Source organism: Myxocyprinus asiaticus, chromosome 41, assembly GCF_019703515.2.
Source record: "Myxocyprinus asiaticus isolate MX2 ecotype Aquarium Trade chromosome 41, UBuf_Myxa_2, whole genome shotgun sequence".
Taxonomy (NCBI): domain Eukaryota; kingdom Metazoa; phylum Chordata; class Actinopteri; order Cypriniformes; family Catostomidae; genus Myxocyprinus; species Myxocyprinus asiaticus.
Genome location: NC_059384.1, coordinates 34,340,370 through 34,357,667, shown reverse-complemented (window position 1 = coordinate 34,357,667; position 17,298 = coordinate 34,340,370). Strand labels below are relative to the sequence as shown.

Genomic DNA, 17,298 nt, shown 5'->3' with positions numbered 1-17,298 from the left:
GAGAAGTTTTAATTACAGTTTTTACAGAAATTCTTCGGCAAAGGTTGGTTTTGGCTAATATTTACGCGCCTAACATTGATGATCAGGGCTTTTTATTGATCTTGAAGGGATGTTGCAAGCCGCTGGCACCCCTCATGATGTAATATTGAGAGGAGACTTCAATCTTTTGATGGACTCAGTCCTTGATCTTAGCAAAGCAAAAGTGTGTAAGCCCCCTACAGCAACACTGATGCTTCACAGGATGTGTAAAAATCTTGGTCTTGCAGATATTTGGCGACTTTTGAACCCATCTGGTAGGGACTATACATTTTTTTCATCAGTCCATAAGATTTATTCTAGAATAGATTTTTTTTTATATCTAAGTCCCTCATTTCATCTGTTGTGGATTGCTCAATTGGAAACATCTTAGTCTCAGATCACGCCCTGGTGAGTTTAGAGACATACGGAGAAAAATAAATCATATAGTTGGCGCTTTAATGTATCCCTTTTGCAAAATCCTGATTTCCAACAAATGTTAAAGACTGAAATCAATGTTTATATGGAGACCAACTGGTTCTCAGTATCTCTGTGGGTATGGCTTGGGAGGCACTTAAGGTAGTTCTTAGGGGTGTCGGAACGTATAGTATGCCTCATTTACCAAAAAATCAAAAGCACAAGAACTTGTTGGAGTTGGAAGAGAATATTAAAAGTGCAGAGCTGAAGTGCCAAATGTCGTCTGATGGCCTCAGAGAATTGACCCGATTGAAATACAGATATAATACTATTTTGTCACGGAAAGTGGAGTTTTGGTTATTCAGGGCAAGACAGTCATACTTTGAGGGGGACAAAGCAGGGAAGCTTCTGGCTAGATATATAAAGCAGAGAGCATCTTTTCTACCATTCCCTCAGTGAAATCTGCTGGTGGTGAAATTTTTACCTCGGCCATTGATATTAATAATGCCTTTAAAGAGTTCTATCTTGATCTTTATAGTTCCACGTCTTTGTCTACTGATGAGGATATTAGACAATTTGTGGAACCATTAGAACTCCCTAAATTGACAACTGAGCAAAAAAATTCTCTTGATTCTGAGATAACCTTGGAGGAGCTTGATGAGGTAATTAAGACCTTACCTAAAGGCAAGGCTCCGGGGCCAGATGGTTTTGCCACTGAATTTTTTTAGATCTTATGCTACAGAATTGGCTCCACATTTGTTAGAAGATTATACAGAATCATTAAAGAATGAAAAGCTTCCCCAAACCATGACACAAGCCCGGATCAGTCTGATTCTTAAAAAGGACAAAGATCCAAGCGAGTGTAAAAGTTACCGTCCAATTTCCCTGATCCAGCTAGATTTTGGCTAACCGATTAAGTAAAGTTATGACATCTCTTATACATATAGATCAGGTGGGGTTTATTAGGGGCCATAGCTCTTCTGATAACATTAGTCATTTCATCAATATTATGTGGTCAGTAGCAAATGACCAGTCTCCGGTCGCTGTCATTTCACTTGATGCCAAAAAGGCGTTTGATATGGTAGAATGGGATTATCTTTTGGAAGATTTTGGAAATATATGGGTTCGCGAGTACATTTATTGGTTGGATTAAGTTACTTTATAGACACCCTGTAGCAGCGGTACAAACAAATGGATTAATTTCAGATTATTTTACTCTGGATAGGGGCACTCGGCAGGGTTGCCCTCTTTCCCCATTATTGTTCTGTCTTGCCCTGGAACCATTAGCAGTCACGATATGAAAGGAGGATGATTTTCCAGGGGTGATGGCGGGAGGTGTGGCGCATAAGCTTTTGCTTTACGCAGATGCTATTTTATTATTTGTCTCTGACCCTACTAGATCTCTGCCTTGCCTCCACAGAATTATTAATTCCTTTTCCAAGTTCTCAGGATACAAAGTCAATTGGTCTAAATACGAAGCTTTGGCTCTGACAGCGTACTGTCAAGTAACGGCCTTCCAGCCGGGTGCCTTCCAGTGGCCCAAACAGGGCATTAAGTATTTGGGCATTTTATTCCCAGCAAATTTGTCTGATTTAGATTGTGTTCATTTTGATCCCTTAATAAAAAGATTTTCGAACGATGTGGGCAGGTGGGCTTCATTACATGTATCTATGATTGGGAAGGTTAATGTAATTAAAATGAATTGTATTCCAAAATTCAACTACCTGTTACAATCTCTTCCTGTAGATGTCCCCCTCTCTTGATTGGTAGGGCAAGGGGTTATAGTGGGGGTTTAATGTTAAAAGTGATTGATTCATTATATATATGTTTTTTTTTTCTTCTTCTTTGTGTTAACTTATGAATCAATAAAAATATTAATGTTAATAAAAAAAAAAACATGCAAAAAATCTTAATGGTCTTAAAATAGACTGAATTTTCTTAAAGTAAAATATAATAACTTGTCTTTCTATAATTTCTTTTTTTTATTTAGGGATGAAATTTGACTATTAGGCTTTTTTTTTTTTTTTTTTTTTTTGCCTTTGGAAAGTACATTTTAATGTGTACTAAACGGCTTTGTACTCACAGTGCTTTCGGATTTTTCAAGCTAAAAGCACATTTCAGAGCTGAGCAAATGTGCATCTCTATCGAACTAAAATGTGTAAATAGCTCCATCTACTGGCAAGCAAATGATTCAAACAGAGTTAGAACTAGTGATGTCCGATTCGCGAACGAGTCGTTCTTTTGAACCGATTCATTTTTAATGATTCATTTTAAAATCACACCAAGGAAGACTTCTTGGAAGTAAAACTGTTAGGTGATTGATCGATTAAACAACAAATCATTAGATAAACAGCAGTATTTTACTCAAATGTATTTTACTACTAAATGAAACGTAAATCATATTAATGCCATGCGGGTCTTCTGGGGAAACTTTTAATTGATGACTAATTTGATTGATCACTAGGAGTAGTCTGTTGCCCGTACAAAGCTTTTTGCAAAAATAAATCTGACTTCCAAATGTTAGTTGTACATCTTCAAATCTTCAAAAGCATTACAAAGACACACGGTTACACACGTAAATCAGCGACTATGCTAAACCATTACGTTTGTTTTCTCATAATTTGATAATATCCAGTGAGCATGAGCCATATTGTTTATAACACTTCAAAAGATCTGTGTAAAGCGGAACCAGCGTCAAACTTTACGTCAGGTATGATGGTAAAAATATCTGGTGTCGGCCAATTATTTAAGATTGTGGGTTCTCCATTTTATTCATAGATTTGAACAATGACCTTCAACTGAGAGTGTTTTCTGAGGTGTACAGCGCCCCCTGCAGGAAGTTTCAGCCCAGCATAATTCACTAGATTCATAGACTCCTTTTCAAAATGTTACATTTATTAACACAAAATTAGCACATACATTATCTCGGAAAACTAAGAAAGTCTATCATACCATTGAAACACATTTTAAAAGTAGACAGATTTTCATATTTTAAATAGTTTTTAATCTTCTATTAATCTAACACAGGTAATCTTGCGCCCTCTGCTGATCACAGTGAGCATTTACAATCATCTGATATTTTAAGCAGATCAGATGTGTTTAAATTACCAGTCTCATCTGGGTATTATGTTGCAGATGATTCCTCACCAGATAGCTCTTGAAGCGGATGAACTCAACTCTGGTGGTCAGTATTCTGTTGGCGCTGCTACTCTGAACTTTGATGGACTCCACCAGATCAGAACAGAACTTGTATCCTCCCTTCAGAACACACAGAAGAATCATGTCCTGATGTTCGAGGTCTTCCAGGATGTCTCTAGCCAGACACTCAATCCTACAAATCACATCAACTCATAATGACTCAGACTGTGCGTGTGTGAGGAGGTCATGTGACCTCATAAATTTGATTTAAGGGTCACATGAAATGAATGTGCATAATTGTGACCGAAACACAAACAAAGCTCAAATAATTGAGAACGGACACTCTATATTGCATGTTTTCACATATAATATACAGTATATTCATATATAATTATCTAACTCAAGAGGAAATCACAGATGTTTTTATAGCATTTATAAAGCATAAAGTTAAGTTACAACCCATAGGAAAGAGAATTTCTCATTTTTTTCTTCTAGACAGTAACAAGATTAAATGAAAAGCAGATGGATACTGTACATTTTGCTTGAGTTTCCTGCTCATCAGATCTTTCTCCTGAGAAGGAGACTCAAGAGATCTGAACAATGTTTCAAACTGTGCACAAGATACCAAAGTCTGGAATCAAAAGTCAGAGATCTCAATATGAACTTCTTTTTTTCTCTCTCTCTCGCTCATTAAATTCTCCCAGTAATGCCATTCACATTATTTTTTAACACAGTAGCTCTCTTACTGTATGTCAATGACTGTGTCATTTGTGTCTATTTTTATTTCTTCAAAGGAATTTGAGGAGAAACACCTGAAATCAAGTTAAAACTTAAATAAAACATAATAACTGTGAACATTATTACATCTGCTGAAATATGAAAGTGCAATGACTGCAATATCTAATGCAATATTGAAATAATCTTTAATCTTAAAAAAAGTTTGTCTTTTAATTAATCTCAATGAAACAAATGTTTTATTTGTAACATTTTTAAGGCAAATTACACACCATAGTCTCTGTCTAAAAATAGAGCACTTACTGACACTTACAGAGGTCATCAGTGTCAGTTGTGTGTTTACCTGTTCATAATAACACCATGAGGGATGTATACACATTCCAGGTCACCATGGTAATGCTCAGGATAGTTGAACAGGTCTAAATCATAACCTGGCCAACCATCATCAATCTACGTAATAAACAACAATGAAAAACAAAACAGGAAACATATATGTTCCTTTAATAATACAGTTTACTGTAAGCAGAAATGACCAAATACTTTGGAAATAGTTCTTAAAACATAAACTTAACAAGCTGTCTTTTTAATTTAATTGCAGTTGTAATTAATAAAATCCATGTCAAATATATTTACCACAACGCCTGGTTCTTTTCTCTGGTCATCTGCCATGTCAGTGGTCATATACTGGAGAGAGAGAGAAAGAAATAACTGCAATAGTTCCTGAGAGAGAGGAGGAGATGTTTGTGCACCCACCCACTATACACCACTAAACGCTGTGTTTACAGTTTTTCTTGTAATGATCGAAATATTGCAGTACTTCCTTTTTGACCGGTCATGGAATACATTTCTTCTCACTAATATGAAATGAATGGAATGTCTTTAACTACGAGCAAACTAGCTTCAGCATGAAATGAGGACAATTTGTTAAAAAACTATTTCTTCTGGATTTCATGAAAGGCTCATTGACTAAAGAACAAAACACCATTCATATTATATGAGTCACATTTGATGTTTAACTGAAGTCATGCTGTAGTCATTACTGGAGAATGCTGCCCTGGATTTTGACTCAGATGACATATGTTATATATACACTCACAGACCACTATATGGACCCTTTTCATATATCCGGGTTGGAGAGCGAAAGTAAACGCATAGCAGAGGAAACATGAATGGCGGTGAATGGGAGACCACAGCAAATGTAATTTTGCTCCAACAGCAAAAGAAAAAAATCAACGATTTGCAAAACAGTTTTGCAAAAGAAGATAAAAATATACAGTGCTGGATAACAGCAGTAAGAAGAGAGAAACAGGCCAAATTTTCTGTCACTCCCTCAGCAGCTGTGTTAGAAGCCTTATCGCAGCTATCGCAACTGATTTTTTTATATATTCAAAGGTAATATAATACAAAGTACAATGTTTTAAATTTACATTAAATATTTTTAGAATTGGAAATATAAAAAAAGTTTGCTACATTTACGTTGTTAAAGAAGGTAGAAAAGGGTCCATTAGAAACACCTGTACACCTACTTATTAATACGATTATCTAATCAGCCAATCGTGTAGCAGCTGTGCACAGCATAAAATCATGCAGATATGGTTCAGGAACTTCAGTTTATGTTCACATAAACCAGCAGTATGGGGAAAAGATTTGATCTGTAATGTGATTCCCCATTCTGATGGTTGAGTTTTTTTTTTTTAGCACTTGCTAGGGTGTCCTGGGTGGTAACCATGGTGTTATATGGTTGCTAAGGGGTTCTGAGTGTTTGTAGCAGTTGTTACAAGTTGCAGTTGCTGGGGTGTTCTGGGTGGTTGCCAGGGTGTTGCTATGCGGTTGTTAAGGTGTTCTGAGTGTTGTAGTAGTTGCTAGGGTGTTCTGAAGTGGTTGCCAGTGTGTTGCCATGTGGTTGCTCAGGTTTTCTGAGTGTTTGTGGCAGTTGCTGGGGTGTTCTGGTTGGTTGCCTGGGTGTTGCAATCTGGTTGCTAAGGTGTTCTAAGTGTTTTAGCAGTTGCTAGGGGGTTGCTATGCAGTTGCTAAGGTGTTCTAGATGTTTTAGCAGTTGCAAGGGTGCTCTGGGTGGGTGCCAGCATCTGGCTCTGCATTTGCTAAGGTGTTGTTAGCAGTAGCAATGATGTTGTGGGTAGTCGCCAGGTGTTGCAATGTGTTTGCTAAGGTGTTCTGAGTGTTTTAGCAGCTGATAGGGTGTTCTGGGTGGTTGTCAAGGTGTTGATATGAGGTTGCTGAGGTGTTCTCAGTATTGTTATTAATTGTTAAGGTGTTCTGGGTGGTTGCCAGGTTGTTGCTATGCGGTTGCTGATGTGTTCTGAGTGCTTTAGCAGTTGCTAGGGTGTTCTGGGTGGTTACCAGGATGTTGCTATGTAGTTGCTAAGGTGTTCTGAGTGTTGTAGTAGTTGCTAGTGTTCTGAAGTAGTTGGCAGTGTATTGTCATGCAGTTGCTCAGGTGTTCTGAGTGTTTGTGGCAGTTGTTGGGGTGTTCTGGGTGGTTGACAGGGTGCTGCTATGCAGTTGCTAGGGTGTTCTGAAGTTGTTGCCAGTGTGTTGCCATGCGTTTGGTCAGGTGTTCTGAGTGTTTGTGGCAGTTGCTGGGGTGTTCTGGTTGGTTGCCTGGGTGTTACAATCTGGTTGCTAAGGTGTTCTAAGTATTTTAGCAATTGCTAGGGGGTTGCTTTGAAGTTGCTAAGGCATTTTAGATGTTTTAGCTGTTGCTAAGATGTAGTGTAGTTGGCAGTAGTATGGTGTTTTAAGCAGTTGCTAGTAATGACACTAATAACAAAATCAGAATGAATGACCAGAAAGTGATCAAACATCATGGTTACTTGTGTAACCTCCTTTCCCTGATGGAGGGAATGAGACATTGTGTCGATGTAGTGACACTAGGGGTCACCCTTGAGCCTGAGACACCTCTGGTCTTTGATAAAAGGCCAATAAAAATTGGCGAGTGGTATTTGCATGCCACTCCCCCGGACATAAGGGTATAAAAGGAGCTGGTATGCAACCACTCATTCAGGTTTTATGCTGAGGAGCCGATATAAAGTCCGGCCATTTCAGCGGGTAGTTCAGCGTTGTGGCAGGAGGGACACAACGTCTTGTTCCCTCCATCAGGGAATGGAGGTTACACAAGTAACCATGACGTTCCCTATCTGTCACTCACTCGGCGTTGTGTCGATGTAGTGCCACTAGGGGTCCCTATACGAAACGCCACAATTGGCTGAACTGTGTTACGTGAACTGGCAGTGTGTGGTGGGCAGACTACTCTGTGCCTCATAGCCAGCACACCAGGTCGACACATAACCTCCCCCAACATTGTTATGAGTGTCGAACGGCCCTTTGGGGACAAGTCGACTACCCAAAAGATAGAGACAGGCTTAACCCAGTCTTGGCCTCTTTTCCCCTTCTCTTTTTCCACTCCCTAAAAAAGAAGGGGGATTATCTGACTGGGCTGCCAGGTCTAGTCGGGGGGTGTCCCTCCCAAGGGGAAGACACCGCGGAGACCACACCTTGCCCAAAGAGAGGGGGGGATATTTAAGTGGAAGAATACGTCACATGGTCTTTCCAACCATGTGGAGAGTCTTCAAGGTAGATCCTACCCAACGGGGGAGGAGTTACTACAAACATGGAGACTGGGGCAGAGGGACTTTGCCCAAGGAAGACACAGTTTGCCAACAGGGAAATGAATTAGCGGAAGATATATATCGCATGGGGTTAGCCTTACAGGGAACTGCCACATGCGGAGCACCTACCCCAGAACAGGACTCTTAGTTAGCATGTGTACTGGGCCGGCAGCGAGTCTCTACAAAAACTCAACTGCCACAGGGCTCGGAGGAAGTCAACCAGGGAACAAAGTTTGTGAACACTACTGGGAATTAATGGTGCACATCTTCAGCTCAAAGGGAGGTGGAAGGCGCTATGTGCAAGTGATACACCTGGCCGGCTATCCTGGCTTATCCGCTTATATTGCTTGCTACTACCTGGGATGCAACCGGTTCCAACCCGGAGGTAGAACCTTGCAAAGGTATTGGGTGTTGCCCAGACCACTGCTCTGCAAATGTCTGTTAGAGAGGCACCCCTGGCCAGGGCCAAGGAAGCCACTACACCCCTGGTAGAATGGACTTGTAGCCCTACCTGGGGTGGCATGTCCTGGGCGTGATATGCCATATTTATGGCGTCAATGAGCCAGTGGGCAATCCTCTGCTTGGAGAAAGAGCTTCCTTTCCGCTGTGCACCAAAGCAGACAAAGAGCTGCTCAGAGATTCTAAAGCTCTGCGTGCGATCCAACTAGATGCGTAAAGCATGCACCGGACACAGCAACGACAGGGCTGAGTCTGCCTTCTCCTGGGGCAGCTCTTGCAGGTTCACCACCTGGTCCCTAAAAGGGGTGGTGGGAACCTTGGGCACATAGCCCGGTTGGGGTCTCAGGATCACGTGAGAGTAACCCGGACCGAACTCCAGGCACGTTTCGCTGACAGAGAACGCTTGCAGGTCTCCTACCCTTTTGATGGAAGTGAGCGCAGTCAGGAGGGCAGTCTTCAAGGAGAGTGCCTTAAGCTCGGCTGACTGCAAAGGCTCAAAGGGGGCTCTCTGTAGACCCTGAAGAACTACAGAGAGGTCCCATGAGGGAACAAGGCGCAGTCTGGAGGGATTCAGCTTCCTGGTGCCTCTTAGGAACCTGATGATCAGGTCGTGCTTCCCTAAGGACTTACCGTCGACTGTGTCGTGGTGTGCTGCTATGGCGGCAACGTACACCTTCAAGTTGGAAGGGGACAGCCTCCCTTCCAACCTCTCCTGCAGGAAGGAAAGCACTGATTCGACTGCGCATCTCTGGGGGTCTTCCCGTCGGGAAGAACACCACTTAGCAAACAGATGCCACTTAAAGGCATACAGGCGCCTCGTAGAGGGGGCCCTAGCCTAAGTGATCGTGTCTACCACCGCACGTCCCGTCCAGGGGCCAGACATGGAGATTCCAGAGGACTGGTCGACCTGCTCCTCGTCCTCCCTGACCTTGCACAGGGTCTGTGCAAGTAGGCTCACTGGGGGAAATGCATATTTGCGCAGGCCAGGAGGCCAGCTGTGTGCCAGTGCGTCTATGCCGAGGGGAGCCTCGGTGAGGGCGTACCAGAACGGGCAGTGGGAGGATTCTTGGGAGACGAACAGGTCCACCTGTGCCTGTCCGAATCGATTCCAAATCAGCTGGACCACCTGAGGGTGGAGTCTCCACTCTCCCCTGAGGGTAACCTGCCATGACAGCGCGTCCGCTGTAGTGTTGAGGTTGCCCGTGATGTGAGTGGCTCGCAGTGACTTGAAGTGCTGCTGACTCCAGAGGAGGAGACGGCGGGCGAGTTGTGACATACAACGAGAGCGCAGACCGCCTTGGCGGTTAACATATGCTACCATTGCCATGTTGTCTGTCCGAACTAACACGTGCTTGCCCTGGATCAACGGCCGAAACCTCCGCAGGGTGAGCAGAATTGCCAACAACTCGAGGCAGTTGATGTGCCAATGCAGTCACGGGCCCGTCCACAGGCCTGCGGCTGCGTGCCCATTGCAAACAGCACCCCAGCCCGTTTTGGAGGTGTCTGTCATGACCACGACATGCCTGGAGACCAGTTCTAGAGAAACACTTGCCCGTAGAAATGAGAGGTCAGTCCAAGGGCTGAAAAGACGGTGACAGACCGGCGTGATGACCATGCGATGTGTCCCGTGGCGCCATGCCCATCTCGGGACTCGAGTCTGAAGCCAGTGCTGAAGCGGTCTCATATGCATCAACCCGAGCGGGGTGGCTACCGCCGAGGATGCCATATGCCCCAGGAGCCTCTGAAAAAGTTTCAGTGGAACCGCTGTTTTCTGTTTGAACGCCTTCAAACAGGCCAGCACCGACTGGGCGTGCTCGTTCATAAGGCACGCCATCAAAGAGACTGAGTCCAGCTCCAAACCGAGAAAAGAGATGCTCTGAACCGGGAGGAGCTTGATCTTTTCCCAGTTGACCCGAAGCCCTAGTCGGCTGAGGTGTGAGAGCACCAAGTCCCTGTGTGCGCACAACATGTCCTGAGAGAGTGAGCTAGGATTAGCCAGTCATCGAGATAGTTGAGAATGCGAATGCCCACCTCCCTTAATGGGGCAAGGGCAGCCTCTGTGAACTTCATGAAGACGCGAGGAGACAGGGACAGGCAGAAAGGGAGGACTTTGTACGGATACACCTGACCCACGAATGCAAACCTCAGGAAGGGTCTGTATCGAGAAAGGATCGGGACGTGGAAGTATGCATCCTTCAGGTCTACCGCCATGAACCAATCTTGATGCCGGACGCTTGCCAGAATGCGTTTTTCCATCAGCATCTTGAACGGGAGTCTGTGTAAGGCCCGGTTCAGTACTTGCAGGTCCAAGATTGGCCGCAACCCACTGCCTTTTTTCAATACGATGAAGTAGGGGCTGTAAAACCCCTTCTTCATCTCGGCTGGAGGGACAGGTTCTATTCCGCCCTTCCGTAGGAGGGTAGCGATCTCCGCGCGCAAGGTAGCAGCGTTTTCGTTCTTGACCAAGGTGAAGTGAATATCGCTGAACCTGGGTGGACACCTGGCAAACTGAATCGCGTTGCCGAGTCGGACGGTCCGGATCAGCCATCGCGACAGATTGGAAAGCGCAAGCAACGCATCCAAGTTCCACGCAAGGGGGACCAAGGGGACAACATCGTTGGACGTACCGGCAGGTGGGGCCTCGCGGTGGGGCGAAGCTCGAGGTGCCACACCACGTCGTGGCTGTGCTGAGTCTAGTTACATCGAAGCACTTACCTGGCTCCTTGTGACCATCCCCGGAACAGCCTGGGACAGGGGAGGAAGAGGCCTGTCCTCGTAACCCATGGAGACTGCCACATCAGGGGCGGCTGTGTGCCACAGCCGGGCGCTCAGGGGCGGAAAGACCACCGCTGGAGCGCCAATCATGCAAGGAAAAACCCGTGGTTGGTGGTCATGAGGACGACCATGCACACCAGGTATGTGACCCAGGGAGGAAGGAAGCCGCTCTTTTGCTGAACTGTTGGGTTGGGTTTCTTTGTCCTTGAGTCGCCTGTCTCAGGGGCGCTTTGACGACCTCCGTGGGTTCATAGGCGCCGACTGTGAGATGGGTAGTGTCTGCTTCCTGCGGTGGGCTCCACACCGGGGCCAGGCTGAAAGGGCGGGCTGCGGCGGAGCCGGTGCAGTCACCGCAGGGGGACGCCCTTGGCGACGAGCATATGGGGTGCGGGATCTTGAGCCGTGCCGGGGCAGGATGTGCTGGATAGCCTCCGTCTGATGCTTCACCGCCGAGAACTGCTGGGCAAAGTCCTCGACGGTGTCGCCGAATAGGCCAGCCTGGGAAATGGGGGCAGCAAGAAACCGTGTCTTGTCGGCCTCACCCATCTCGACCAGGTTGAGCCAAAGGTGGTGCTCCTGGACCATTAATGTGGCCATCGTCTGCCCGAGAGACTGCGCCGTGACCTTCATCGCTCGGAGCGAGGTCGGTTGCTGAGCGCAGTTCTTGCATAAAATCTGGGGTGGAACGACCCTCATGCAGTTCTTTCAACGCCTTGGCTTGGTGGACTTGCAGGAGAGCCATGGCATGCAGGGCAGAGGCGGCTTGTCCAGTAGTGCTGTAGGCTTTAGCCGTCAGGGACGACATGATCCTACAGGGCTTGGACGGGAGCTTAGGGCGTCCATGCCAAGTGGTGGCGCTCTGCGGGCATAGGTGCACTGCGAGCACCTTATCCACCGGGGGAATTGCCGTATAGCCCCTGGCCATCCTGCCATCGAGGGTAGTGAGAGTGGGGGAACTGCGGAATCGGGGCCGGGCAGCAAAAGGTGCCTCCCACGATTTCGTCAGCTCCTCGTGCACTTCTGGGAAGAAAGGCACTGGCTACAAACAGTAGCTGCATTGTTTGCATTATTTATTCCATTTTGGATTATACAGTCTTTTGGGCAATGCATTCTGTTGTATACAAAATTTGTAGGTCATCCTGGCATTCCATGAATACAGAAAAGAATTGGATTAAAAATGCAAACAAAGTTGCATACTACTGTTTGCAATGTTTATCATTGCAAATTGCATACTATTTCACATACTATTTAAAACATAGTTAGCAGTATTCTGTATATACTGCAGAAGGCTAGTATTCCATTCTGAACATTGCCATTTATCCACATTTAAAGGGATTGTTCACCCAAAGAAGGCTTGGAATATACAGTAGTGCAGAAGTTCTTTATGTCCTTTATGGAGCTGTTACCTTCTTCTTTCTGTATTTTGGGACGAGCCCAGTGTTCTCCAGGAGTTGTTTGTCTCCCTTCTTAGTATCAGCATAAACAGGCTGTAGCTTCTTTGGCAGTGCTATGATATTCTAAACAGCATTGGTTTTAATAAAGTTCTTGTTGGTGTGTATACCCATGAGTGGCTTGTCTGTTCTCGCAGGTGCTGCTGGTTTACTGTGTAGTTCATCATCTTCATATTTAAATGGTTTCACTGAAACAACACAAATATATATGACAAACATCATTATGATATCAAGACAAATAGCTGCAGTGGTCTTTAAAACCTCTGCATTTGAAATAGCCATGTGTGATCTCAAAAATAACAAGCACATTTTTCACACAACTTACTACAATTCATATACTGTACATTTTGAAAAAGTCCATATTTCATATAAAATGACACTTATTGGTTCGCAATTCTAAAATAAAAATAAAATAAAGACAGGACATATACTCTCAGGGAGTTTGAGTTCCTTGGAGTGCTTCAGCAGATATTTCTGTGGTGACGGCACATTCAATTCACTGATCCCATAGTTTTATTCAGGGCTTTATTCAACTCTTTCTCCAGTTTCACCTGCTGTCTGAACTTTGACATGTACCTGAAAATAAAATGAATAATGGGTGAATTTTACAAAAGCATAGTCACCCAAAACCTAATGAAAATAAATAAGAAATTGTATTTTACATAAAGCAAATGAAAACTGTGTTAGGACCATTTTATTTTTTAAAATTATTTTCATGACAGTTAAGTACATTTAAAACCCCAAACTTTGCATCTGGTATGAATGTTTTATTTTTTAATTTGTTTGTAATTCTTATTATCCTAAATGATTGTTCTTACTAGATTCTAATAATAATAGACAACTAGTAATTAGCTACTAGTAATTAATAGCTTCTAGTCAAGACATATTCCCCCCCCCCCCCACCCCCAAATCTTCATTAAATAAAGCTGCACAAAAATACCATTATATATAAAATAATCTAAATACATCATATATTAACTAGATTGTAAAGTTTGTAGACAAACTTTATGTTGGCTTGAAAAGCTACAGTGCATTCAGAAAGACACCTTCATTTTTTAACATTTTGTTATGTTGCATTCTTATGCTAAAATGCTTAAAAAATAAAATTAAAAAATTCTCATCAATCTACACTCCATACCCCATAATGACAAATAAATAAATAAATAAAAACAAATTAAAAAAAATATTTTTGATAACTTTGCAAATGTATTAAAAAGAAAAAACTGAAATATCACACTGACATAAGTATTCAGACCCTTTGCTAAGACACTTGAAATTTAGCTCCAGTGCATCCCATTTCTCTGGATCATCTTTGAGATGTTTCTATACTTTGATTGGAGCCACCTGTGGCAAATTCAATTGATTGCACATGATTTGGAATGATTTGGACACACCTGTCTATATAAGGTCTCACAGCTGAAAATGCATATCAGAGCAAAAACAAAGCCATAAGGTCAAAGGAACTGCCTGCAGAGCTCAGAGACAGGACTGAGTCGAGGCACAGATCTGGGGAAGGCTACAAAGAATTTTGGCTGCATTGAAGATTCCCAAGTGCATAGTGGTCTCCATAATTCTTAAATGGAAGAAGTTTGGAACAACCAGGACTCTTCCTAGAGCTGGCCGCCCAGCCAAACTGAGCAATCGGGGGAGAAGGGCCTTGGTAAGAGAGGAGACCAAGAACCCAATGGCCACTCTGGTTGAGCTCCAGAGATCTTGTGTGGAGATGGGAGAAACTTGCAGAAGGACAACCATCACTGCAACACTCCACCGATCTGGGCTTTATGGCAGAGTGGCCAGACAGAAGCCTCTCCTCAGTGCAAGACACATAAAAAAGCACCTAAAGGACTCTCAGACTGTGAGAAACAAGATTCTCTGGTCTGATGAAATGAAGATTGAACTGTTTGGCCTCAGTTCAAGCATCATGTCTGGAGGAAACCAGGCACCGCTCATCACCTGGGAAATACCATCCCAACAGTGAAGCATGGTGGTGGTAGCATCATGCTGTGGAGGTGTTTTTTTAGCGGCAGGGACTGGGGGACTGGTCAGGGTTGGAGGAAAGCTCTATGCAGAAAAATACAGAGATATCCTTAATGAAAACCTGGTCCAGAGTGCTCAGGACCTCAGACTCACCTTCACCTTCCAACAGGACAATGACCCTAAGCACACAGCCAAGACAATGCAAGAGTGGCTTAGAGACAACTCCGTGAATGTCCTTGAGTGGCTCAACCAGAGCCCGGACTTGAACCCAATCGAACATCTCTGGAGAGACCTGAAAATGGCTGTCCACCGATGATCCCCATCCAACCTGACAGAGCTTGAGAGGATCTGCAGAGAAGAATGGCAGAAAATCACCAAATCCAGGTGTGCAAAGATTGTCGCATCATCCCCAAAAAGACTTGAGGCTGTAATCGCTGCCAAAGGTGCTTCAAATAAGTACTGAGTTAAGGGTCTGAATACTTATGTCAATGCAATATTTCAGTTTTTTCTTTTTAATAAATTTTCAAAGTTATCAAAAATCTGTTTTTTGCTTTGTCATTATGGGGTATGGAGTGTAGATTGATGTGAAAAAAAAAATGATTTGAAGCATTTTAGCATAAGGCAACATAACAAAATGTGAAAAAAACATGAAGGGGTCTGAATACTTTCTGAATGCACTGTATGTAGCTAGGCGTTGCTGGCATGTGTTAGTGTGTGGCTAGGCATTTCTAGCATGTTGCTAGCATGTTTTAGCATGTAGCTAAGTAATGTTAGCATGTAGCTTGGTGTTCTTAGCATGTTCTATCATTAACAGGGTGTTGCTAACATGTTTTAGCATGTAGCTAGTCAATGCTATCATAGCTGTGTCTCATTTCGAAGGCTGCATGCTAGGTAGGACACAACCTTTGAAGGCTGCAGTATACTGAGTGTCCTCCTTTAAACAAGCCTCATTTAAATGAGACGGCCTTCGTAAGACAAAGTGAGTGCCCAGGAAGGATACATCTCATGCATCCTCCGAATTTCCGTGAAAGCAGGTCGCATTTGAAGGCTGCATTCGAAGTGTCCTACTCGCTTTTCTGAAACTAGACAGCCTCGATGACGTATGTGGCCGCCAAATGCAACATCCGGAGGACGCAGCCTTCCAAACAAGACACAGCCAACATTGCTAGCATGTTTTAGCATGTTGCTAGGAACTGTTAGCATGTAGCTAGTCATTGCTAACATGTTGCTAGTCATTGTTGTGGTCATAGTCACCCAAAAATCAAAAGTAAATAAGAAATTATATTTAGCAAAAAGCACATTAAAACTGTGTTTGACATTATTTTCATGACAGTAAGTTTTAAAGAACATTTAAAACCGCAAACTTTCATTACTGAGCTGCGTCTGGTATGAATGTTTTACTTTTGAGTTTGTTTGTAATACTTATTATCCTTAATGATTGTTCTCACTAGATTGTAATAATAATAGACAACTAGTAATTAATAGCTACTAAGTCCAGACTTCTTTTCCCCAAATCTTTATTAAATAAAGCTGCACAAAAATATCATTATATATATACACTATATTGCCAAAAGTATTCGCTCATTTGCCTTTAAATGCATATGAACTTAAGTGACATCCCATTCTTAATCCATAGGTTTTAATATGATGTCGGCCCACCCTTTGCAGCTATAACAGCTTCAACTCTTCTGGGAAGGCTTTCCACAAGGTTTAGGAGTGTGTTTATGGGAATTTTTGACCATTCTTCCAGAAGCGCATTTGTGAGGTCAGACACTGATGTTGGACGAGAAGGCCTGGCTCGCAGTCTTCGCTCTAATTCATCCCAAAGGTGCTCTATCGGGTTGAGGTCAGGACTCTGTGCAGGCCAGTCAAGTTCTTCCACACCAAACTCGCTCATCCATGTCTTTATGGACCTTGCTTTGTGCACTGGTGCGCAGTCATGTTGGAACAGGAAGGGGCTATCCCCAATCTGCTCCCACAAAGTTGGGAGCATGGAATTGTCCAAAATCTCTTGGTATGCTGAAGCATTCAGAGTTCCTTTCAATGGAACTAAGGGGCCAAGCCCAGCTCCTGAAAAACAACCCCACACCATAATCTCCCCTCCACCAAACTTCACAGTTGGCACAATGCAGTCAGACAAGTACCGTTCTCCTGGCAACTGCCAAACCCAGACTCGTCCATCAGATTGCCAGATGGAGAAGCATGATTCGTCACTCCAGAGTATGTGTCTCCACTGCTCTAGAGTCCAGTGGCAGCGTGCTTTACACCACTGCATCCGACGCTTTGCATTGCACTTGGTGATATATGGCTTGGATGCAGCTGCTCGGCCATGGAAACCCATTCCATGAAGCTCTCTACGCACTGTTCTTGAGCTAATCTGAAGGCCATATGAACTTTGGAGGTCTGTAGCATTTGACTCTGCAGAAAGTTGGCGACCTCTGCGCACTATGCGCCTCAGCATCCGCTGACCCCGCTCTGTCATTTTACGTGGCCTACCACTTCGTGGCTGAGTTGCTGTCATTCCCAATCGCTTCCACTTTGTTATAATACCACTGACAGTTGACTGTGGAATATTTAGTAGCGAGGAAATTTCACGACTGGACTTGGTGCACAGGTGGCATCCTATCACAGTACAACGCTGGAATTCACTGAGCTCCTGAGAGCGGCCCATTCTTTCACAAATGTTTTTAGAAGCAGTCTGC

The 17,298-nt window shown here is 43.8% G+C and overlaps 1 protein-coding gene across 2 annotated transcripts in view; it reads right to left on the bottom strand.

Annotated features, from left to right (window-relative positions):
- LOC127431869 (phosphoribosyltransferase domain-containing protein 1-like) overlaps positions 1–12,807 on the bottom strand; it is a 30,294-nt gene extending 17,487 nt beyond the window's left edge. Inside the window, exons 1-4 of one of the 2 annotated variants that reach the window (XM_051682485.1) lie at positions 12,730–12,807; positions 4,939–4,989; positions 4,649–4,755; positions 3,580–3,763 (exon numbers count right to left, since the gene is read on the bottom strand). In XM_051682485.1, the coding sequence (XP_051538445.1) occupies positions 3,580–3,763; positions 4,649–4,755; positions 4,939–4,989; positions 12,730–12,792 (405 nt within the window). In that variant the 5' untranslated portion in view covers positions 12,793–12,807. Of the gene's footprint in view, positions 1–3,579; positions 3,764–4,648; positions 4,756–4,938; positions 4,990–12,574; positions 12,589–12,729 lie in introns of those variants that run through there. The other variant, XM_051682486.1, reaches the window with a different exon arrangement.
- Positions 12,808–17,298: the final 4,491 nt, after the last annotated feature.